Source organism: Poecilia mexicana, unplaced genomic scaffold (genome assembly GCF_051168715.1).
Source record: "Poecilia mexicana isolate PSO_F unplaced genomic scaffold, ASM5116871v1 scaffold_13, whole genome shotgun sequence".
NCBI lineage: Eukaryota > Metazoa > Chordata > Actinopteri > Cyprinodontiformes > Poeciliidae > Poecilia > Poecilia mexicana.
Window position 1 is genome coordinate 3,639,741 of NW_028263382.1, and position 24,806 is coordinate 3,664,546.

Sequence of the window (24,806 nt, forward strand, 5' to 3'; positions counted from 1 at the left end):
AATTTAGCAGTGTGGCGTCCTTTCTGTGAGCTAATGTGACCATGCAGTGAAGCTAGCTAAAAATTAATAACTGGACCTTTAACCCTGTTGCAGTTCTAAGAGGGGTCTCACTGACCCCAACTGAGCTCTTTAACCAGCATTTGCACAGTTCGTTTATGCTTTTAAGACTTATTTTGTGTGTGTGTGTGTGTGTGTGTGTGTGTGTGTGCGCGTGCGTGCGTGCGTGTGTGTGTGTGTGTGCACATGCGTGTGTGTGTGTGTGTGTGTGGTTTTGGGAACTAAACTGCTGACAAGACACTCCATCGATTCTCCATTGACAGACCGTACCATCTTCCGCGCTCTTCCTTAGCATCACACTAGACTGGGAGAGTTAAACAGTTAAATCTAGTCAAAACATTTGTCACAAAGAGTAGAAATGAAGCAATTATTGTTGCTTCATGTCCTCCTCTGGAAGTCTCTGATAAAACCACCTAAACCTGAGAATCAGTATCTTGCTCCTCATACAGGTAGGCTTTGCTTTTCTGTCTTTATTATTTAGTATAATTTATTTATAAAAGTGGTTAAAAGGTTATGTGGGTAAATACGTTTGTGTGCGTGTCACATTGTGTACGACAGTTGGGCAGAGTGTGGATCAGGTCTGCGGTTTCTGTGCCAGGCGCATGGTGCTCGTGTGGCATATCGGTGTGGGTTAGATTTGTGCGGTTTATGCGTGTTGGGAAGGTGACGGTGTTCATGTGGATCAGGTGCAATGATAGTTTTGTGCGTACCTTCTGATAATATCCTGCAGGCGCCCCTGTCAGTGCTAACTAGAAACAACCAATCTGAGTCATGAGGATGGTTTTAGGGCTGTCAGTCGCCCTAATGGTCGAGCTGTTCATCCCACCTCCCCCTCTCACCCTGCTTGCTTCTACACTGCCACCTCTTCCCTACAGCAGATCCTATGAATGCTAAAGCTAGTTGGCATGGCCAACGATGACAGTGGATAAACGGGTTGTCTCCAATTGTGAGTTGCTTCTCCACCATTAGCACATTTAGCAGTGAGTACATGAGTTTGGTTGACAGCACCAAGACCCTCCTCCTGGCTCTGACTGGTTGTTTTTGGTTGGAAGCAGTGCATTTCTTCAAACAGCAATAGTAGCTCAGGTGTTGGAAATCGATCTTTTAACAGATTATCTGTCTCATAATATACTTTTACGACATGCAACAGTTTGAACAAACATGTAAGAAGTGTATTTTTTTTAATAAAAGTTAGACACTGCACCTTTAGAGGTGCTGCATTTGCAAATTGTGACATTTTTGTGTAAGCTTATTCAATGCTTCAATATTTGGCCTAAAACCAATGTTTTAGGATTTTGTTCAATGTTCCCCTTTTTAACTTTGAGCCCCCACCCCTCCAAAGGTTTCTGCACGGTCCAGGTGAAAAGTCTCCAGTTACACAAAAGAAGCTGCTGGATTTTTTTCTATGAGTTTGAAACCTAACCCGCATCAATGCAGAGTTAGAGTTGATCCAGATGAGAAAAATCTTTTTTCAGTTGTGAAAAACTTGAAGCTTGACTCTGACTTGTAGTAAAATACACGAGACTTGACTTTGACTTGCCATTCAAAGACTTAAGACTTAAATTGGGCATGGGAAATATGTTATAAATATTTTTGCCTTGAAATATGGCCTTTCTTAGATGAATGGTACAAGAAAAGAAAAGTCTCATTTAAAGTTTGTCACAAGCCTTGCAGTGCACACAGCAAATGAGAGAAAAAATGTGCTTTAGTCAGATGAGATGACTAAAGCTGTGTGACAGGAACCACATGACCCCTAAGAGCCATCCCAACGGCGAATAATGGCAATGGCAGCATTAACATGTGGGGAAGCTTTTCATCAGGAGAGACAGGAACATTGAAAATTTGACTGTATGTAGCTGAATATGTTATGCCATACCTTTTTGACCTTTATTAAAAAACAGACAAAAAACTACTTAGGCCATGCATTAAAACTCTACTTAATAACAAAAAGAAAGTCTTTAAGTCTGGTGATCAGTCAGAACTCTAAAGCATAAAAAACAGCTGAACATAAACTGTGTGAAGACAGAGCTGTGTATAAGAGAAAGCTGGGAGAAAAATTCAAAAATAACAATGCTAGAGGTTTGGACTGGGATGAGAGAGATCACAGGACTGAAGAGGAAAGCTAACTGCCCTGCTGGGGGGGATCTCAAATGGGCAAACGAGTTGAACCAGTTCTTTAACCGGTTTGACTCCCCAGTCCCTAGTTATAGTCCCTCTTCCCACACATTGTCTGCTTGTAGTGTTACGATTACTGCTGACCAGGTGAAAAGACATCTGGAGAAACTTCACCCTGCGAAATCTCCTGGTCCGGACAATATCAGCCCTAAGGTCCTAAAGACATGTTCAGGTCAGCTAAGTGGACTCCTACAGTACCTGTTTAACGTGAGCCTGAAGCTCCATAGAGAATCAGAACTATGGAAACATGGTGCTTGGTTCCAGTACCAAAGAAGATGTTTCAAAAACACTGAACGACTATACACCCATTGCTCTGAATTCTCACATTATGAAGGTTATGGAGAGGCTGGTTCTGGTACATCTGTGGTAACAGGTGGATGCAGACCAAGACCCTCTCCAGTTTGCATACCAGCCCCACTTAGGAGTGGATGATGCAATTATACACCTGCTGCAGAATGCGTATTCCTCCCTTGACACCGTTGTCCGCATCGTTTTCTTTTACTTTTCATCAGCCTTCAACACTATCCAGCCAGGATTACTACAGGAGAAGCTGGCTAAAATGGACATAGATGCATCACTCATCACCTGGATCATCAACTGTCTGACAGCCTGACCTCAGTATGTGAGATTACAGAGCTGCGAATCAGACCGTCTAATATGTAACATCAAGCATGGAACTGTGCTGTCTCCCTTTCTATTCACCAAGACCCTTCCATCTTCAATACACTGCAGACTTTAAGTACTGTTCCAAACTGTGCCATCTGCAAAAGTACTCACATGACACGGCTATCATGGGGTGTGTGGAAGGGGGACAGGAGGTGGATAATTTTGTGACTTGGTGCAGAAAGAACCAACTCCTGATTAATGTAAGCAAAACCAAGGAAATGGCTGTCGGTTTCTGCAACAAGAAAATACATTTGTCCCCAATCTCCATCTCAGGGTATGTGGAGCAGGTTCAATCATACAAGTACCTTAGTGTCACATTAGACAGGAAGCTACAGTGGACTAAGAACACTGATGTGCTCTACATAAAGGCCATGAGCAGACTCTGTTTTCTACGGAAGCTCAGGTCTTTTAACATCTGCAGTAGGATGCCCTTCATGTTTTATCAGTGGCTAGTTCAATCTTCAATGCCGTGGTGTGGTGCAATGAAGGTGAAAGACTCAAACAGACTTAAACTGATAAGAAAGGCTGAGTCAGTTGTAGGGATCAAACTGGCTCAATTGGAAGAGGTGATGAGAGACAGAATGCTGAAGAAGATCAGAGCTATCAAGGGTAGCCCCTTCCATCCCTTCTACAGCCTGGTGGGCAGCCTGAGGAGCAGACATAGCCAAAGATTACTGCAGCCCAGATGTGCTAAAGGACGCTACAGCAAGTCCTTTCTGCCCGAGGCTATCAGACTTTACATACATAGTCTCTAGAGCTGTGCGTTTTAAATGTTCATTATATATTTAATGTACTGAGCAGTATGTGTGTCCTTAGGACTATCATTATATGCTCATTGTTATTTATGGTTGTTGTTATTGTGTGCAATGCTAGGACAAATTAAATGTCCCCTCCTTTAGGGGATAAATAAATTATTATTATTTTATTATTATTATTATTTTGCTTTCACTTCAAAAATATGCATTACTCTTTGTTTTTGTCTTACATAAAATCTCTCAAATATATTGATCTTCAGTCTCTATGCTCAAAAATGTGATAGTTTTAAGGACTGTGGATAAACTTGCAAGTCACTACATGTGTGGACAGCAGATATTTGTTTCTAGTTTATCTGAACAGTGTGTGGTTTGAGTTGGAAAGAGGAAATTCACCAGAAGCTGCTGAACATGATGGAGAAAAGCAGCTGCTTTTTGTGTAACAAGTTCTGTAATATGTACATCCTACAATTTAATAACTATTCCTACTTTATAAATGCCGTCTCTTCTTACACTGTTTAGCTGTTTCTTTTTTGACTCAGAAAAGATCAAGCATCTCCAGCTAAATCTGTTTTAATAATCTGCACTAGTTGGGAAAAATTGTTTTGGGGAAATTCCCCCAGAGGACTTCCTTCATACCTGAACTTGGTGTGGCAGCTTGCACCTGACAAAAAGGGAAAGCCAAGATTTAGTAAAAACAGGAACTAATATCTGTCAGTACTCTTTAGACTGTTGTTCTGGAGCTAATTAATAGATCAAAATTGGTTCAAGTTAATGAGTCATGTGGCAAGAAGCCTTGCAGCATGCAAGGCACGCTCTCTAATTTATGCCTTGGAGAAGGAAAAAGGAGTGACAAGGGAGATTGTTTTTCTGGATCATTTATCAAATGGTGTCTTCCAAGGAAAGCTTGAATTATCTCCTCTCATCCCCGCTGCACCCTGGCAGGTGGGGTTTGTGTTTGAGCAAATTCTCAATGTGACATGCAAGGATGACAGAAAGCCAAGTCGTAACTCTAAGATGACGACACAATTTGTAAGTTGAGGAAATGTTGAGGAAAGTTCAGTTATTTGCTGTAAAAGGAGAAGAGTCCTGTTCACGGGAGAAACTGTGGATGTATGAACAAACACACCCACAAAATTCTAACCTAACAATAGTTTCACAGGCAAACATTCATCAGACTAGACAGGGGTGAACGACGAGAGGCTGAGAACAAGATGAAGCTATTTTTGTCACCCAGAAGTTCTGTATGGGCAACCAGAACTGTCGAAATCGGTACTCATTGTCGCAGCTGCGAGCCCTTGAATGATGAAAATTGTATAATTTTGCTCTTCTTGTCACAAGCCCCTTGGCAGACTTTTGCCCACTTCTCATAGGCTTCTTTGGCTCGGTTGTCATAATTCAATGTTTGACACAAAAGGAAACGCTCTTAGTAGACAGAAGCAATATTCAGAAATTTTTATTAAAATGGCGAGATGAGATGTGCTGGGGAGGTTCTTGAGATTCAGCGGTGGGGAAACAAAAAGCTTTGGAGAGCAGAAGCAGACAGGTGAGATGGGGAATTTGACAGAGAGAATGAATTGGTAAAAGGTCATTCTTACTGTAGACCATGTTTCTCAACCCTGGTCCTCACAGCCCCCCCTCTGCATGTTGTAGATGAGCCTCTGTTCCAGAACAGCTGATTCAAATGACTGCATGACCACCAAGTACGGCAGAAGCCTGTTAATCACCCAGAGATACAATCCAGGTGTGGCAGAAGGGAAATACCTAAAACATGCAGGACAGGGGCGGTGAGGACCACGGTGGAGAAACGCTGCTATAGAGGAGCCTGGCCATTGCCTTTTTGTGCAATACAGCTTGGAAAAAAATCTTGCTTCCAGCACAATCTGGGCTCCCCTTGACTTAGATAGTTCTAGGTAATTTTTCTACCAAGCAGTAGAGGTAGTGAACAATGACTCAGATTTTCTGCTCTGCTTTAGAATTGTAGTCTGCCTGTAGTTTTAGCAACGGCAGCGGAGGAAGTGAACAAAGTTGTTCAGTCTGTGTTGGCCATGCTTCCACATATTGAATTAACAGTGGCCTCGTTTGGATTGGCACTTCTCTCTTCACAGCACAGGCAATCTCTGGGAAGCTTCTTGGCGTCGAACTGGTGCATTACATGTCACAGCAAAATGTTAACAATTGGGTAAAATGTATAACCTCAACAAAATGTTGAAAGCCGAGAGCCCAGAGCCTGTGGACGAAGCAAAGCATAGCAGCCTTAGAAGAGAATGACGGTGATGTTGGGGAGGTGGTGGAAATAATCGTCTTACTACTTCTGTGATTCGTGCTCTCCTTGTCTGCCCTTTCAATTGATCTTGATGCCCATCTATTGGTAGGTTTACACTTATTTCACCATCTTTGTATCTTTGTAAGGCAGACTGAACAGAGCTCTGAGATGAAATGGGATTTTTTATTTTTTATTGATGTTGGAGTGTATAACTGCACATAGCTGGATTCTGTTGACTAAACATGAGGAGTGTGGAAGCTAACTGATTACATGTGATTTGATGAAAGGGAATTGGTGTAGAGGGGGCTTGATGCAAATGCACAGCACATTTTTTTAGAGGTCCATTCATAAAAAATATTTCCATCTCTGCGTTTGCAACTCCAGTCTGATCAAGCCGAAGCCTTTTCCTTTGTTGGCGAAGATTTCCGAAGGTTCTCTCTTCTTTCTCTGCCCTACCTTGTGTTGGTCTGACACATTAAATCTAAATAAAACGCACTGTGAACACGTCTTATGATCAGGAGCGACTGTGCAATGAAAAATGTGGTGGGAGAAGAGAGAAAATAAATCTCACCCACACCTTCTCCAATTCTCCTTTGATGAATCATTACATTCTAATCGCAGAGAACTTATAAGGAGTAAGTTACATTTGTCTCTGACTCACATAGCTTTTAATCTGGCGTAAAGCTTTCAAATATTATTGGAATAATCAGTGAGATATTGATGAGGGTTCGATAAAGTCTCTTTTAAGTTTGTATCTTAAGGACAGAGTTATCCTGAGACACATCTGTCTTCTAATCAGCACCAAGTTAATGTTTACTCAGCACTGCATTTCTTGAAAGGGTCATTAAAGGTTATTATTTCTTATCAGGAACCTCAGACATACTACACAAACACTGCAAGCTGGGCCAATTTACTGGTGTCATGCCTAAACAGGTCAGTGCTGGAAAGTCATTCTGCTACAGATGCCTGAGCCTGATGTTGCAGCCAGAAAGATCCGGCTTACAACTTACCATCACTTTTTTTTGGTTTGCTCCTCCCTGAAAGTAAAAACAGGGATGAAGGATTCATTTCAAAATTATTCTGAAAGTGATTCCTCGACAAGCCCTGACATATATAAGCAGGTTGTTTCTCTTTGCTTTAGTATCAGGAGTGCCGGTTTCTTCTTTTGGCATGTGAAACTCTACATGGTTGTGAAACACAAGTACTACAGAACATCTTCAAACATGATTCCTGATAAAGCCAAAAATAAAACATCTCACCTCCGTAACCTTTGTATGTAGAAATGGGGTCCAACCTACCACACACACGTAAAACTTGTATCATTTGCCATAGTCCTCTACGTTTGCCTCAGTCCTCACACGCACGACGGTTAAGCAGAGATTATTATGTCATGCTTGCTGAAACATTGAGTAAAATAGATGAAGTAAAAATGGAGTGAGGAGAGGAATGATCTAGAGTTTCTAAAGTAAATCCCGATTCACCAAAAATCTTCACTCTGTTTCTCTTTTGAGTTTCCTTGTGAGGTTTTCAGCAGCATGTTTACTTAACTTGTCAGTATGAGTGATGGAGCGTCTGTGTCGGGTGTCCAAAGTGTGGTCCGGGGGCCATTTGTGGCCCCTAACTCCAGCTCTAGAATGATACAATTTGGTTTATTAAACCTTTTTTTTTAAGTAGGGTCAAATTTTCATTGACATCATTTTCTTACAATAGATGATGTTAAATGCAACACTTTTTACAACCAAACTTTTATAACAAGTGGAAACACATATATTCAGACAACTACTGAAAAGATAACGCTGCTTCACCAGGTTTTATTTAATTTATTAAACTTGTATTATTTATTTAAAAAAAGTGACTGAAAATAAATTTGTTCAAACACCCTAAAAGAATTTGAAAAATAGACACCTTTCCTTTAATACAGCTATTGCACCAATGTTGATCTACAATTAATAACATCCCTCTTCTACTATATTTTCTTGATCTTTTTTTCTTGGCATGTGAATACTTTTTGAATTGGCTCTAGTGGCCTTTATTTGATAGTTAATTGACAGGAAAGAGGGTAATGAGAGAAGGGGACATGCGGCAAAGGTCACCAGGAATTGAACCTGCGACGGCCGCGTCGAGGACTAAGGCTTCTTCTATATGTGGGTTGTGCTGAACCCCTGTGCCACCACAGCACAACCCAGGCATGTGAATACTTTTGATGGTACAATTTTGGTGCACGTGGCAAAAAGTTTTTCCTTTTTTGAGCCCTGGTTTGTATGTTGGGTAAGGTAAGGTAATTTTATTTATATAGCACATTTTCAGCAACAAGCCAGTTCAAAGTGTTGTGGAGTTGTGCTGAATATTCATAAAGCTACTTCAGGAAAGTGTTGCGTATTTATTTTTGGAGTGACAGCAGACTACACCCAATTTTTAGAAGAGGCCACTTTTTTGATGTCCACTCCCAAGATGTTCACAGGTGTCTATGAGGTGGGTGTTCATCCACCACTAGCTCTTTGGATCTACCAGTGTTGTTGGTGCCAGTCCACAAAGTCCTGAGCCCACTATCTGTCGTCTGAGTCATTAGAGTCACCTTTTGAGGGGAAGCTTGTATGAAGAACTCCATCATTTCCCACCAGCTTTTATCTGAGCACTAATGAGAGCATCCTGGCTCATACTTCACATCTTCAGACTGCAATAGTAGTTTTTCTGACAGGAATACTGCAAACTTTGGTAGGAAAGGCAGAGAGAGTCATGAAGTTCCTCACCCCTTTGGTGAACAGAATGCTAATCATATGTTAACATATTAAGCGGATTGATCAGATTTAGTCTTTTGCGTGTAGTTTCAGTGCATATCTCTGAAACCACCCAATGTTAACTACACATCTCTTAGATAAGCGTTTAACACTGCTCAAAAACAGACAATAGCTGCATGTCCATTACAAATGTAAGCAAGACTTTGATGATATTTTGCTAATGTCAAAAGTATTAAAATTTTACAATTGTGGTGTTTCTATTAAATATGAAACAATTAAAATCACACATGAATATGTGTGTTCTAGCGATAATTAACTTAAAACCTTCTGCGCCGTCATCCTTCCACTACTTCCTGTCTTCTTCTTCTTTGTGTTTTCCACCAGTTGTAACATCGGGTTGCTGATCACAACTTGTGTGAAGTGAAAAAATGTTTCCATTGCAGTTTGGTGAAATAAAGTATTTTCAGTATAGCCAGAAAACAATTTCATCCCAGCACAAAAAACCTTTTCTTTTATCAAAAAACTTATTTCTTTTTTTTTTAATTGGCATGTTTCCATTAAACAAATTTATTTTTGTAATTACAATTTGTGCATTTATTATGTCTGTCTGTCTTTGTCCTTGGGCAAGACACAAGACTCCTGGTGGTGGTCAGAGGTCCCGGTGCCTCTCCTTTGTCAAACTGTGGCTGCTATCCAGTATATGAGTGTGTGTGTGAATAGGCAATGACTGAATCTAGTGTGAAGCTCTTTGGGGTCCTATGGACTTGATAATGGACTATACAAGTACAATCCATTTACCATTTTACTATTGAGCATTTTATGGTCAATGGGCACTGGTGACGCTTTTTTCTCTGCTGACTAATACAGACATTACTCATAACACTCAGTCTGGAACTGTGTTCTGTTTGCATTCATTAACATCTTTAGTTTTTCATTTCTATTTTTGCTGCTATTTTTCAAAAGCCCTTCTTGAGGAAACTGAAATTCTGCCAACTTGCCAAGATTAGACAACCAGTGAAAGGGTGTACGTAAAAGAATATTTGTTTAAAGGCTGTCTCATTCACTGTTACATTATTTTTTTAACATTTTTAAGCCGTGCATCTTTTTCTTTAGCTCTGTTTCTCCATGAACATTTCTGATCTGTAGTTGTTGTTTGTCAGCTTGAACTGCATGAAGACTGAAACTTGGTACAAGGGGGAGACCTGTGGTTAGAGAGACTGCAAAGTCCCTGGGGGTTGTTAGCCAGATACAGGCTGTTATAAAGCACGTCAGTCATCCCGCCACTTTGATTTTCTTCAGTTTAACTGTTTGATATTTTGGCCAGATAAACAATATGCACTGGGAAAAATGTAAGTACATCAGTCTGTTTCTGCTTCACCTTTGTAATGTACACTGATTTGTCATAGCCTCTTGTTCATTGATAGCTGAGCAGAGTAGAATCTTTTTGTTGTACTTCTATAAAAATGTTGAACTTTGTGGGCAACGAGAGAATAAGAATGTCATAGAAAGTGTAAATCTTTTAATATCATTCATCCAAATTTTTGCATCTTTTGGTCATTTTTGAGACATTGTTTCCTACAAGGCACCTGGCTAAGAAATGCAGAAGCATTTTATTTGTACATGGTTTTGACATTTCTAACCCATATTCTTCTGACTGGGTTTATCTGTTAGACATTGACGTTCGTGTCAAACCATGATTCAGAGTTTTGGTGCTTGGATCAGAGAAATGTTATGATTATGACCCATGTTTTCTTATCTTTACAAATAATTTGAATTTAAAAGGCATCTCCAAGCCGTCCTGCAGGTGGATAGCATCCAAAGTCTTGTACCACATTGACATTCACACACAAACGTATATATGCACAATGCTAGTGATTGTGATGGGGGGAAAAAGAAAGACATCTTTTCCTGTTGTGGAACTGTGTTGGGACCAGTGCCTAAGCTGTTGCGTGCCACCCTTTTGGAAAGAGGAAGGGTATCTTTTTAAAGCTGGCTGTGTGTTACCATTGGGCTGTAATCTTGATATGCAAAATGCAGTGCGAGGCCCCCACCGCAGTAAAAGGCTGCACATCTGGAGAGCTTCCTCTTTTGTGTCGATTGACTCGGTGTGCATGTACAGCGATGATTGTTTGCTGGTGTGTGCTCAAGTGTAATTGTCTGAAACAGACAACACTGTCTGCTCAAACCTCTTATAACCTACTGGGAGCTTTCTTGACTTGGAGCTTCGTTTATATTTCAGTCACTTTTTTTAATATGTGAATCAAAAGTGTCAGTAGAAGGAACTAGATTTCTTGACTTTTAACATGTTTGTAATGATACTGGTTTTACTGGTGTTGTGAAACATTCAGCTCAGTAAGCACCACACCCTTGTTTGAAGCCCACTCCTGTAGTGCTTTGCCAGGAATCCTTACAGTTTCTTTGTGTTGGCTGCTGGACAACCTCAGAGTTCTGCAGAAATTCATTTTGCGTTTGGGGATAATTACATGTCAGCAGAAACCAGAGAAGTGTTTCATCGAAAGAGATAAAAATAAACATTTGGTGATTTGGAATAAGTTTAAAAGCTGTTTTAATCCTGAAGTCAAGATTTAAATCAGATATAATAAAACTGAGCTCAATGCTTTTAACAAGATTTCCCAGTAAGATCATTTTAAGCTCCAATAACTTTCAAAATAAAAATAAAAAGAACAATTCATTCTTGAGATTTGGTAAGGTTTGTGTACAACAATCAGAACCCACTTAGTCCCTGGTTGTTCCATGATAAAGACTGCCTCAGTCCGAGACAAAAAGCAACAGGAACGGGACACAAAACATACAGTTGGATGTTGTTTTCTACAGTAGAAAAAATATAACTGACTTTCAATACAAACTTATAATCAGCTAAATAAAACTGTAACCATATTTCTACAAGTCTGACAGCAACTAAAGAAGGTAAAGAAGGTGGGGCACATCTATTGGTTGGTAGTATATCCATAATGTTACAGCGAGGTACCAGACTTGTCTTTGCATGGGACAGTATCACATGATGTGTTTATTTAAAGTCCATGGAGGCAGATGGAATCTGTCAGAAGACCCTCAGGCTGTCATGACAGAGGTCAAGTAGAGGGCACACAGATCAGTGGGGTGGACCACAGGACTCCATCGTCTGTCAGAAGAGGAATGCATACAGTCATTTGTATGATGGCATATTAAGGCAATTGTAGACAGAAAAATTCTGCCAAAAAATCTCAGAAATCCTCTTGGAAAAAAACTAGAAAATTCCTGAGTTTCAGGTCAAAAATGATCAACTTTTGTAACTAAGAAATTTCCCGACTTGTCTAGAACATTTCTCAGATTAATCTCAAAACATCTGTTTTTACTAGCAAATTTGTAACTTTTCAAACTTAGAAATTTCAAAGTTCTTTTCTTGAAAAATTTATGAGATTGAACTGAGAATTTCTGAGGTTTTTGGCAGAAATTTACTCCAATTTACTCCAAAGGACTGGGTGCATCGTTGAACATCTGCATATGGTTACTGTTTAGATTGTTCCACTTTTTGCAGAAAAAAATGAAATTAAAAGTACTGCAACTTAGGGGAATTTTTTACATTCAAATGAATGAGCATAAATTAAGCATTTTATGTTGTTTTTTTAATTAAATTCTTATTGTTCACTTGCTGAACAGACTTTAACTTAAATTTTTATTGAATAAGTAACTTAGTTACTGAACTAACTAAGTTTGCAAGTATCAGAACAAAGTCCCGCTAAATTAGTGGTGGTGTCAGTTAAAAGACTCCCTGTAAATATGGCAAGAAAAATGATGTTGTAACAGATAGATTCCATTAAGTATAATTTACAGGCGATTAAGTAAAAGCATTGCCTGTAAATTATACTTAATGGAATCTATCTGTTACAACATCATGCTTTTCAGTTTTCTTGTCATATTTACCCTAATGACTGGTCACTTCACAGAAGGCATCTAGACGCCTAGAAGGGGCTTTTCCACTAGACCTCCTCTAAGCGCTACAGTTGCAGTCCATGTGGTTCATGTAGTGAGCTTTTCCATATAAATCAGGGCTGTCCAAAGTGGGTTCTGGAGGGCCGGCATCCTGCATGTTTTAGTCTCTCCCTGGTTTAACACACCTGGATCAGATGATGGCTCATTAGACGCCTAAGAAGAACATTGACGAGCTGAAAAGGTTGTTACTCCATCAGGGAGAGACTAAAACGTGCAGGATGCCGGGCCTCCAGGTCCAGCTTTGGGCACCCCTGATTTATATGGTCTGTTCCTTGTTGTTGTGGGCGGCAACTATTGTATTCAATTCTCCGTTGATGTCTACAGCAAAAGAACCTTAAGGTTGTAGTTCTGGACTCAAATGAACCCACATATTTTATCTTATAGAAAGTCATTACTGGCCCAAACATAATGACAAAGACTCAGATGAGTTAATTATTTTTGGTGTACATTTTAATATAATTACATTCTGGCACTTTATTTTCTTAAATGTGCAAACTTTTGGATATGTAATGCAGCCAAAAGATGTAAACCAACAGCCACACTTGAACTTTTTTTTATCCAAAAAATAAATAAAATTCACATCACAAGCTAATGTTATGTAGTTCTGGTTTTTCACGTCGTCAGCAGAAAAGTGCAGCCCGTCAGAAAGCTGACCAGCTTCTTCTTCTTAAGAGCAACGAGGTGTTAGCAGAACTAAATCAAGATCATTTCGCTGCAAAACTTACCACATGTTCCAGGCGCTGATTGTGATTATTTTCATAACTGCTCCTCCATACTGAGCAGCTCTCTGATAGCAGACGGCATGTCCACGCTTCAGAGCTAACCTTTAGTGTTGTTTTGGAGTTGTCAGTGACATAAATCACGAGTCAATCAGCAAAAGAAGTCAACTGTCAATCAAATTGCTTTGGTGCTGTACCTCAATTGGTCCTGCTAGTTCTAACCCTGAAGCAGGTACTGAAGTCTGAGATCAGCCTGGCTGAGCCGCTCCGGATTTGCTAATGGAAAATGACTCTGGCCGAGACGGACCGAGACCGTACTGGTTCAAGGTGGGCTAGTGGGAAAGCACCAAGGAGGGATCCTTACTAGATGACCGAGCCATCTCATTTGGCTTCTTTCGATGTGAAGGAGTGCGGCTCCACCCTAAGTCCCTCCCGGATGACTGGGCTTCTCACCCTGACTCTAAAGGAGAGCCCAGACTCTTTTTGACTGTTTGTATACATGACCTCGCTCCTTCAGTCAATGAAATGAACGAGGAAACTAAGCTGAACTAAGATCATGACCATGAGGGAAGGAACTTATATTTACCAGTAAAGTTCTCTGTTCACCACAACAGACCAGTCCAGTGCCCACGTCACTGCGGACTCTAGACCAGCAATCTGCTACTTCTCAGAGCAATGCTGGTAAAAATGTTGCTAAAGGGTTAATAGAGGAACCATGTTGTGATGACTTTCTGAAGGCCGAGTTTCTAGAAGAGCATTTGTTTTTCAATCACATTTCTTTTAAGTCATATTTCATATATATTTATAAATGACTGAAGATAACAGAGTTACTTGAGTGTGCTATAAAATAACACTATGTGCCTGGAAAATACACAATGCTGCTCCTTTAATGAGGAATTTTGAGGACCGAATCTAATGCACTGCTGGCATCCTCCAATTATGGTACCATGCTGGAATTAACTGACTTATTCCTTAACAAATGTTAGCAGTCTGAATGGATATGTAGGACTTTACATAGCAGAGGGCATGTAAATGATTGGAAATTCCATGGTGGGGTGAACAAATATTTTTGGTATTGCAATGGCTATAAAAATCTCATTGCAACTCTACATATGGTTCACCTGCCAATTAAAAAAACACAAGATTTTTGTACATGTACACAGTTGTCTTTCATTTCAGCATATTGAGGAAAACCCCACTACACCAGTGCAATTAAAGTAAGATTCTGTCAGTAACACAATGCACCATATCATAGAAGACTGTAATAATAAGATCCATAGTAATTATATTTCCATATAAGCAGATGTAAAAATGTTGTGCACTGACTGTGGATAGAAAATTGCACTGATATACAGTCTTGGCCTTTTCCCTGCCTGGTTCACGTGACAAGATTTTAAAGGAGTATTATGCAAAATTTTACTTTTTGAACTTTATATCATGCTATAATATATCATTTCAAGGTGCCAAATATGGTTATAATGCAAGGTATTAAATAAAAAAATTTCCTTCTCACCCTCCACAAGTGGTCTCTCTCTCTCTCTTTCATCCTCTGAGCTCGGGTCCTCTACCAGAGGCCTGGGAGCTTGAGGATTCTCCTCCAGTATCTTGGCTGTGCCTAGAACTGCACATTTCTGGACTGAGATGTCTGATGTTGTGGTCACTTGGTATTGCTACATCCACCACAACGGCTTTCCTCTGTTCTTTATCCACCACCACAATGTCCGGTTGGTTCTCCATTACCATCTTGTCTGTCTGGATCTGGAAGTCCCACAGGATCTTAGCTCGGTCATTCTCCACCACCTTTGGGGGTGTTCCCCACTTTGACCTCGGGGCTTCCAGTCCATATTCTGCACAGATGTTCCTGTACACTATGCCCGCCACTTGGTTATGTCGTTCCATGTACGCTTTCCCTGCCAGCATCTTGCACCCTGCTGTTATGTGCTGGACTGTCTCAGAGGCCTCCTTGCACAACCTACACCTTGGGTCTTGTCTGGTGTGGTAGATCTGAGCCTCTATTGCTCTGGTGTTTAGGGCCTGTTCCTGGGCAACTTCAGTTCCTCATATTTTCCATCATAAGATGTTCGTTTAGTATTCTAAGTAATTTACCTAGTGCAGCATCGTGAATCTGTGGTCGATCTCATTGGTCTCTTGAAGAAATTTGCTGACACGCATTCAATTAAATCATTTAAGCCTGGCTCAGCTTAGCTGTCTTCAGTCCACCAGCCTTCCTTTGATCGGTTTAAGCAACACTAATCTCAGCAGATCAAACTAAGGTAAGGTAATTTTATTTATATAGCACATTTTCAGCAACAAGGTAATTCAAAATGCTTTACATTAATTAAAAAGAAATACAAACAAAATAACAAACCAAAGAAAAGGCAAATGGCAACATTCAGACAAAACAAAGGGCAAAACAGAGACATGAGTGGGCTGTGATGTCAAAGGGCCATGAAACTAGGTGGCTGAGGCTCCCGGCAAAGTCCGATATAGGTGTTGTTTATCGAGGAATGATGTCCTTGGGAGCGCTCAGCTCCACAGCTGCATGGAAAGAGGAGGGGGTGAGGTGAAAAAGAGCGTTGTGTTTACATATCTTTAAGGAGATTAGAAATATGCAGCCCTTCCAAGGCCACATGGGGAAAGCCAATTCAGATACAAAATGTCTTAGGTCGGGAAGATTATAAATTTCAATCTTCCCAAAAGTCTCTCCGATACATCTCAGTTCCCAATCATCCAAATTAGTTTGGTCGTTCCACTGAACCGAAACTAGCAACTTCTCCAAGATGGATTCCATCCTGTTGGTGAGTTTTAGAGTCCTCGTCTCTGTCCACACCAACAGTCTGAGTGTTTGCTAGTTCGGCCAAGTCCGTCACAAATTTTTTGATAAGCCAGGAATCCACAAGCTCCAAACAGCAGAAATCCTGTTATGAATAAATCCAGGGTGAATCCTGCCAGTTGTGTCCCCGCAGGACAAGAGGGCTCTCCTGTGCCCAGACTTCTCGTCGAGAAAATTTGATCAATTGCATTGAGAGACCAGTTGACTAGATCCATAATTTGTAGATTTGGATGATATGCAAAGAAAAGCTCCAAAAATATAGAAAAAGACAGGACAGGAACTAATAACACTGTTCATCTGAATTTTATGCACTCAAAATCTAAAAAAGCCTCAACTAGTTAAATATTCAGAAGTGCAAGCATTTTAATAATTGCTGGTCCACTTTTTATTTGCAGGGATGTTGGATGTTGAAGTTGGTAAAAAGCTAAACTGTTAACTAAGTCAGAGTTTCAATTCAAATGAGTTTTCTTGTCAGTTTTTCCCAACTTAGAATTTTATATTCCTTCTTCAGAGTATAAATACAACACAACAACACCTCATGAGTTTTGGCTGTTTTGCCAGATGTATGCTGAATTCTTCTTTGGTTTGGCTGCCTGTGAGGGATTTTAACTTGGATTAATAATTTTGTAACCTGCTTAGTTAGTTTGTATGTGGGTCCTTCCATCACCTTCACAACCAATCTTATGACTAATTAAGGATGCTTCCCACAATCATATTTCACTCCTTCATGAATTTAACAAAACTGATCATCAAAGACACCTTTTTTAGGCTGCATAAAGTTTAAAACAGGGTTAAAGTTAATAATTGCTATGTATCACTTTGTCAGCCACAACATACCCTTTGTATCTTTATTCCATACATGCTGTTCAGTAACTGTTAAGTAAATTCATAAATATGATGGTTTCCTGGGACCTGGAGCTCCTATATCTGTTGTACATGTGTGGTCAACATATAGTTTGCATGCAAATAATTCAGATAAACGAGATGACATTCCTCATTTGACCATATACAGTTCCCAACACATAGTTGTACAGATAGTTAGGTAGTTGGGCTCAGGGTCCGAGTGGACCCCGCCAAAGCGAAAATGACATAGCTGATGCTGACCCTGGGGGTGGTAGCTGAGGGGGTCTCAGTGGATACCGCCGAGGCAAAAACCAAACAGAAGCTCGCACATCGCAAACAACAAAAACAATGTACCATGTGTTTTGAAAATTTTTATAGGTTGTTGAAGCATTTACAGCAAATTCAAAAGTGTTACTTTTTCAGAGTTTGAATATGCAGAGTTGTTGTTTTTTACACTGTGGAGTTAATTAGTAATTAGAATTGCTTCCAGTGTTGGGACAGCATCACCTATTGATGACAGTTAGTTTTGCAGTGATGGTGAAAAGTTTAACCAACTCTCACGGTGTGTACTTGTGATTGAGTCCCCACGGTTTGCATTTTACGTAGTGTGCATATATGCACGTCGGGTGAGTCTGTTGTGACGTACTATGAATGCGCATGCTTCAAACAAGCAGGCAGCGGTTATTTTTCGGCAGGATTAACCAGTTGGTGGACAATGGTGTAAGACTCGTCTTTTCGTACAACTAAAAACATGTTTGTACATATAATTTTGACTAAATGCTAGCGCCAGTTTAATAAATGTGACACTAGAGATGCTAAATGTCGACTTAAAGAAGATAAACAAATTTATCGGATCTAGTAGATGTTTTTTTTACTAAGGCAGTTAGATATTATTTTCACTATTTTTCATCAAAAACTGCTCTTTCAGTTCCCTCCATGTGTTCGCTCTGTTTGCCCTTCTGTCTCTGTCTCTCTCTCTCTCTCCGGTTGCTGTTGAAATCAAGCACCAGCTGCTAACAGTTCCACCATTACTGCTTTAAAGCCTTTACCCATTCCAATGTAGACAATTTAAATGCGAAAATTTTAAAGGAGACTGCCTTTCAGCTTTCATTATGGATGGGCAAACATGGCATAGCTGCAGCTAGGGTTGCCACCCGTCCCTTAAAATACGGAATCGTCCCTATTTGGCTGTTAAATGTTGCATCACGGGACGCGATTTGTTCCGTATTTCTATAAATGTCCGATAGACATGCCTAACACACACATATCAACACTAAGTGTAACAATAATGACCAAAATAAAACACAGGAAATATTAAGAAGCGCATTACAAACCTTTGGTAGAAATGACTCGTTTAATTTCAGTCTCCATTACATACAGAACAGCGAAAACTAAAGAGAATGCGATGTTGGAGCGGACAGACGTAACATCTGTCCACTTCAGAGAAGCAAAACCACACGAAAGATTCTTCATAAAAGCACACATGGTAAAAAAAAAAAAGTTAAATTGATCGGTTTGAATCAATTTAAAACCGATCATTGGTTTGAAATTTATCTGACCGGTCAGTTGGATCGGTGGGATCCAGTTGATCGATGAACTAGTGCAGATTTCTCTGTAGATGCGAACCAGGAGGAATTTGTGAGGCTGTGCATTCAGACCCCAGCGGGTGAAGTGATTTAAAAGTGGAGTTGTTTAATTTAATTTATTATAAGTTATTGGGGCCAGAGTCAGTGGTTTTTGTCACTATGGAGAAAAAGTTAGATGCGTTTATCTGCTCTATGTGTGATGGGATCTGGATTCACGGTTCAAATAGTGAATAAAAATAAATAATAAAAATGTGGCTGAATAGCCTATGTAAATATGATTATAAAACTAGAACATGACCGATTTTTTTTTTAATGCTGTCGGTCAAAATGACGGAGAACAAAAACCTCTGGTACCAGCCCATACATTGCTGGCTTCTGACATGAAGTAGAGCTCTGCGCCCATTATTGATCCACCAATGGCACCGACTAGCCTGTTAAGACTCACTCTCATTTCATTCTTCAGACCTTTGCAAAATCTGAAAATCTATCTTTCTTGGCCCAATCTAGATGCTAGCTGGGTTCTGAAATATGACAAAACTGAAAGATAATGGGTTCCGGGTAGTTTCACACTTTATTCTTTTCAAAAAGTTAATATGGTGGGGTTTTTTTTTTGTTTTTTTGTTTTTTGCACCTTACTGATAATTAATTCCACTTGGGAATTTGTTCAAGTCATCCAAACAAATTTAGAGGCAGTTACAGGGGAAAGCACCTTAATGTTTGTGGTGTGATTCTGGTCTTTCCAGCACAGCCATCCACTCAGGGAAGGTCCCGGCCGTACCAGGGAGTTCGTGTCCGGGATCCAGTTAAGGAGCTGCTGAGGAGGAAGAGGAGCCTGGAGCATCACAGCACCAAGACGACACCTTTCACAGCTGTGAGGACACCATCACACATGAAACTGACAGTCGCAAACTGCAATGGTGTTCTGAATATTTCAGACATCTTCCTGGTTCAGAACACAGGAATCAGATCGATGATATAAAGTTTTTCACACATAGCAAATGTGTGAAAAACTCATTTCTTTAACATCTAAAACACAATTTCTCATTTGTGGTGTTTCCATTAAATAATAAATGCAATTAAAATCACACATGAATAAGTTTGTTTGTGAGATAAGTAATTAAAAAACATGCAGTTCCATCATCGTCCTACCACTTCCTGTCGACTGCTTTGTCTTTTCCACCAGTTTCAACATCTGGATGTTGGTCACCTGGATGTTGCCACTAAACTGTTTCCATTGCAGTTTTGCAGAACACACCAAGATCGATATGGTCAAAGAAAAACACGTCATCCTAGCACAAAAACCTTTTATCAAAAAACAAGTGTTTTTTCGAAATTGGCATACTTGCATTAAGACAGTTTATTTTCATAACTCCAACTGCACAGTTTTAAAGTCACTGGAAAACCAGCTTCACACAGCCGATAACTGACTGAAGAAGAGGACAACAGGAACTAGTAGTCCTGTATACCTGCTCCTACGTTGGAGCAGGTATACAGCTGAAACCTGCAGAGCACTGGGCCTTAAGAACTAGTGCTGTACACTTTGAAATCACACATTCTGCATTCCTCCACCTTCGTTTTGTTGACATTTGTTGAGTTATACATATCATTCATCATAAAGATTTCCTAGAAGGTTTTACTCCTACAGTAAAATAAGCAGTATCCCATGATTTCATCTTTCACTTAAATTTGATGTATGACATTTATTGCAGTAACAAAAAACATAGAACCATGACTCAATTTGGTGCTGTTACACAACTCAAACAGCTCTAATCCTGGGATATTTTCTGCATGGACTCAGTAGAACACTTAAAATAACATCATTTATTATTTAAAATCACATCCATACACCAACATATCCACTGGCATATTGTTTAGGACAGTGTTTTTCAAGCCTGGTCCTCAAGGGACACTGCCCTGCATGTTTTAGGTATTTCCCTGCTTCACACACATGATTTCAATTGATGGCTGATTAACAAGCTTTTTCTGAACTGCAATCATTTAAATGGGGTGTTTAAAGCAGGGAAACATCTAAAACATGCAGGGCAGTGTGCCTTGAGGACCAGGGTTGGGAAACACTGGTTTAGGAGATTTATTTTTCTTAATGTTGCTTTTTAATCACACACTTGTGACAGCACTCTTATCTCAGGAATGTCATGATGGATTGCACCAATTATTTTCATGATTTCTGCACTAGGAAGGCCAACAAAGATATCAAAGTCTCCTGTTAGTTTGCAAAAACAAACTCTAAGCAGAAAATACCAATTTGCCGAACATATATGGTTCTGTGTGGGACCATAATTTGTCTTTTGACAAATTATGTGTGGCACTTGAAATGTGAAAGAAGGAACCCCTGTGGGCTGATGTGGTTGTGAGTACTCGGAGGGGGATTTTGTCCTTATATGTTCCAGGTGTTTTTCCATGACAGTTACAGCCATTCTCTGTATGGCTCCAGGGCTGGGCATGCAGCCCTATGCAAAATAACTCGGACTATTGCCAAAGAGCCCTCCTACTTAGCTTTTTTTTTTTTTAACACTTATCACACTTACAAACACATGGCAAAACACACACACACACACACACACACACACACACACACACACACACACACACACACACACACACACAGAGTTGTCAGAAAGATACCGGTTCACAACTGATTAGGTGTGGTACAATTCTAACTCTGAATTTTACATCCACTCATCATTCACCAAGTCATTAAAAAATCTAATATTTAAATGTTTTTCCAATGTTTTTCTCATTGGACTGATTATGTCACGTTGCTCTGAGGTTAAAGTGGATCCATATGCAGAGAGACTGAGGCATGAAGTTAATATTGAAGTTTTAAATGAAAAAAATGATGAAACATGATTTAACAAGATTTAATAGGAAGAGCCAAAGGAGGATTGAGAGAGGTGATTCAATACCGGGATTGTAAATGCTGGACCTATAGAGCGAGGTTGTTGTCTGACAGGTTGCAGGTGTGAGGGCAGAGAGAGAGAAAATGGCAAAGGAGGAGAGGGAGAGTACATGGCAGGTTAGCTAGGAAAATGAAACTAATACTAAAAAGAAACTAGACCTATGAAACTAGACTAACAAAGAATAACTAGACACAAGAAATAAACATGATAAACTAGAATCACTAAGGAAGGACTGAACTAAAGTTAAACAGAAAGATGACTGATCTAATCAAAGAAACTGCACCACTTAATCACTCGATGCGCCATGACGGATGTCGGAAATGAGTGACGGGAGTATTGAGTAGAGCGAATGTAATTGTTTTACCAAGCTGTTTTTGCCAATATATTCATGAATTCTACTTGTTCGTTCCTGACATGTTGATCAGGAACGAACTGGTGGGCTGGTGATCCCAACGAGTTGCAGGTGTGCAGCTCTGCTCCAGACCACTCCCAGCAGGGAAAGTCGCGTTCGACTTTGTCTGAATTCACTCCACACAATCTATATCAGTATATCATGAACAGTGTTTCCCCTTACTCCAGAGCAGGGGCGCCGCCAGAAATCTTGGGCCCCCTGACAAAAAATTTGTTTGGGCCCCCCGCGTAGCTACTGTTACAATTTTTTTTGTCTATTTGACCCATAAAAAGCATCACAATTTTAAAGACTTGCATCTGCCTTGCTTTCTTTGGTTCAATACAGATAACTAGCACAATATTTACTGCTTATGAATTTAACATCCAGTCCACATCCAGTATGCAAGTAGGTTGCTTAAATTGGTAACACTTTATTTGAAGGGGGGTGAATAAGACTGACATAACACCTGAAATCATAACTGATATAAATTTGTTATAAAAGTATTACTGATTGCACTTTAAAAATTCGGTAACTTTATGTTATTAAAGGTAAAGTTTAAACAGTAATGATTTCTTGGTTAACGTCAAGTTGTCATAACAAAGACATTTTGAATAATGTCAACTTTGTATTAAAAGTGTCATAATTTACCGAATGACGCTTTATGACAACAGTCATAAATATTCATGAAGGCTTATTCATGTTCATGACAGGTGTTATGTCATGTTTATGAAAGTGTCATGACAGTCTTATTCACCCCCCTTCAAATAAAGTGTTACCCTTAAATTTTTTCTATTAGTTTTAGATACTGAAATGTTTCCCCATGAGCAACAGTCAAAAGTGCAACTACAGCAACCCAGACTTCTCAAAAATGCTTTGTAGTTTTATTTTATTCAAGCTGCAGTACATAACTTTAATAAAAAATATGTTTTCTCCATATTTGTTAAAGCTGTCACCATGTTGTAGCAGTTTGTTATGAGACATATAATCTGTGAAAACAATCAATCTCCTCCATCTCCTTCCTGAATTACTATTACTGGTTAAAGTAATGCACCGTTCTGACCAAAACAACCAATCAGAACCAGTAGGAGGGTCTTAGCGCTGTCAATTAGCCTCATTCACTCACTACTAAATGTGCTAATGGTGGAGAAACAACTTATTACAGAAACCGTTTATCTGCCGTCATTGGTAGCTATGCTAGCTAAACTGAGCATTCACAGTTTGAATCTGCACAGATCTGTGCTATGCTAGCTGCAGCACGGCACAAATCGAAGGGGAGGAAGGATGAGCAGCACCACATGAGATTGTGATTGACAGCGCTAAAACTCTCCTGCCACTGATTGGTTGTTACTAGCACTGAGAGAAGGCAGAGGAAATACATTTTTCATAGATTACCTCTCATACCATACTGTCACAACATAATGACAATTTTAAATTAAAGCTCCGCGGAGCCTCAAGCGGCCCTCGCAGCCAAGCGCCACTCAGGCCTATAGCCACCGCGGATGTTCCAGCACCGCCGACGCTTGCGCGCCGTCCTCCATGCGATCCGCTTTGATGCCTTCGACAGTGTTCCCTGGCGATGCACCCCAAATCTGGAGCAGATTGGGCCATGTGGCAGGGAGATACAGCTCTTTGATTAACCTAGGGGGCGCAGTGGAGTCAAATTGCAATTAAACTCTATTGGGCTCCTTAGAGGTTCACAAGTGTCACTCATAAAAAGTCTGGTGTAAATCGGATGATGTGTTTGTGAATAAGAGACGATTGTATGCATATGGCGAAGGACAGCCATTTTGCCACGCCCCCACGGGTCAGTAGGCATTGACAGAGTTCATCTTCATGTCATTTTATGTCAGTCTGCAAAGGGTGAAACCCATATGAATTAGAGAATAAAAGTAAGACATACAGTAGAAAAAACAGGTGACTTCCTGTCGGACGTGGGCGGGGCTAAGGTGATGTCATCAATCGACCACCTAACTGTGATAAGGGCTGGTCTGTAATGAGACATAGAAAGTCTGATGCAGCTCTGACCTTGTATGTGCATGTTATCTCACTTTAATGATTTATGGCGAATAGTCAAAGTTTGGGACTAAGCCACGCCCACATGCTTTGACATACAAAAATTCCTGTGATAACTTCTGACCTTTAATGTCTCAACTCTCTGCTGACTGAGTTTGAAGTCTGTCTCTGAAAAGCTGTAGGAGGAGATAGATCAGATGCGACGTCTATTAAAAAGAAGAAATGGCGGATTTTGATCCAAAATGGCCGACTTCCTGTTGGGTTTGCACCATGGCTCCAATAGACTTTTTTGTAGGTCCTGACATTATACACATGTGTACCAATATAAACACATAAACACATTTTATTATTATAAAACACAGCAAACTAATGGTGGTAGACGGCCGCACTGGATTAACTCGGGGAATCTCATCTGTCCGTGTATCAATCAACTCCAAACCTCTTTGTTCTGTCACAATTATCGATTTATTTCATTTTGATTATTATGCTCCAAGCTTTCGAGGACTGACCCCCCAGCTCACCCGCTGCCTCATATACACAGCCAGCAGCGTCACCTTCCCATTCATACTTCATGACAGTCACTCCCACATCGACACGCCCACCACCAGGTGTCAAAGCCGCTGCTCCTGTCATATCAATAATTACTTATTTCATTCATATTGCTCTTATAGAGCCTCAGTGAAAAAGTGTTTATTATTATTAACGCTTTGGTGTAAAAAACTGATTGAAAATCGATTTATTTACTGCATGTTTATGTCTGTTAAGGCTCAGATGGAACAGAAAGCAGCGCTTTAAACCATTCAGACACGAACACAATGGAGACACAATCAGATGACTTATTATCCCGCGATAATAA

General features: G+C 40.1%; 1 protein-coding gene across 1 annotated transcript in view; it reads left to right on the forward strand.

Annotated features, from left to right (window-relative positions):
• The first annotated feature begins 9,850 nt into the window (after nucleotides 1–9,850).
• The window catches only part of pou2af1 (POU class 2 homeobox associating factor 1), a 30,516-nt gene continuing 15,560 nt past the window's right edge, over nucleotides 9,851–24,806 (forward strand). Inside the window, exons 1-2 of the mRNA XM_088011478.1 lie at nucleotides 9,851–10,003; nucleotides 19,372–19,499. Coding sequence (XP_087867604.1) covers nucleotides 9,988–10,003; nucleotides 19,372–19,499 — 144 coding nt within the window. The 5' untranslated portion in view covers nucleotides 9,851–9,987. The remainder of the gene's footprint in view (nucleotides 10,004–19,371; nucleotides 19,500–24,806) is intronic.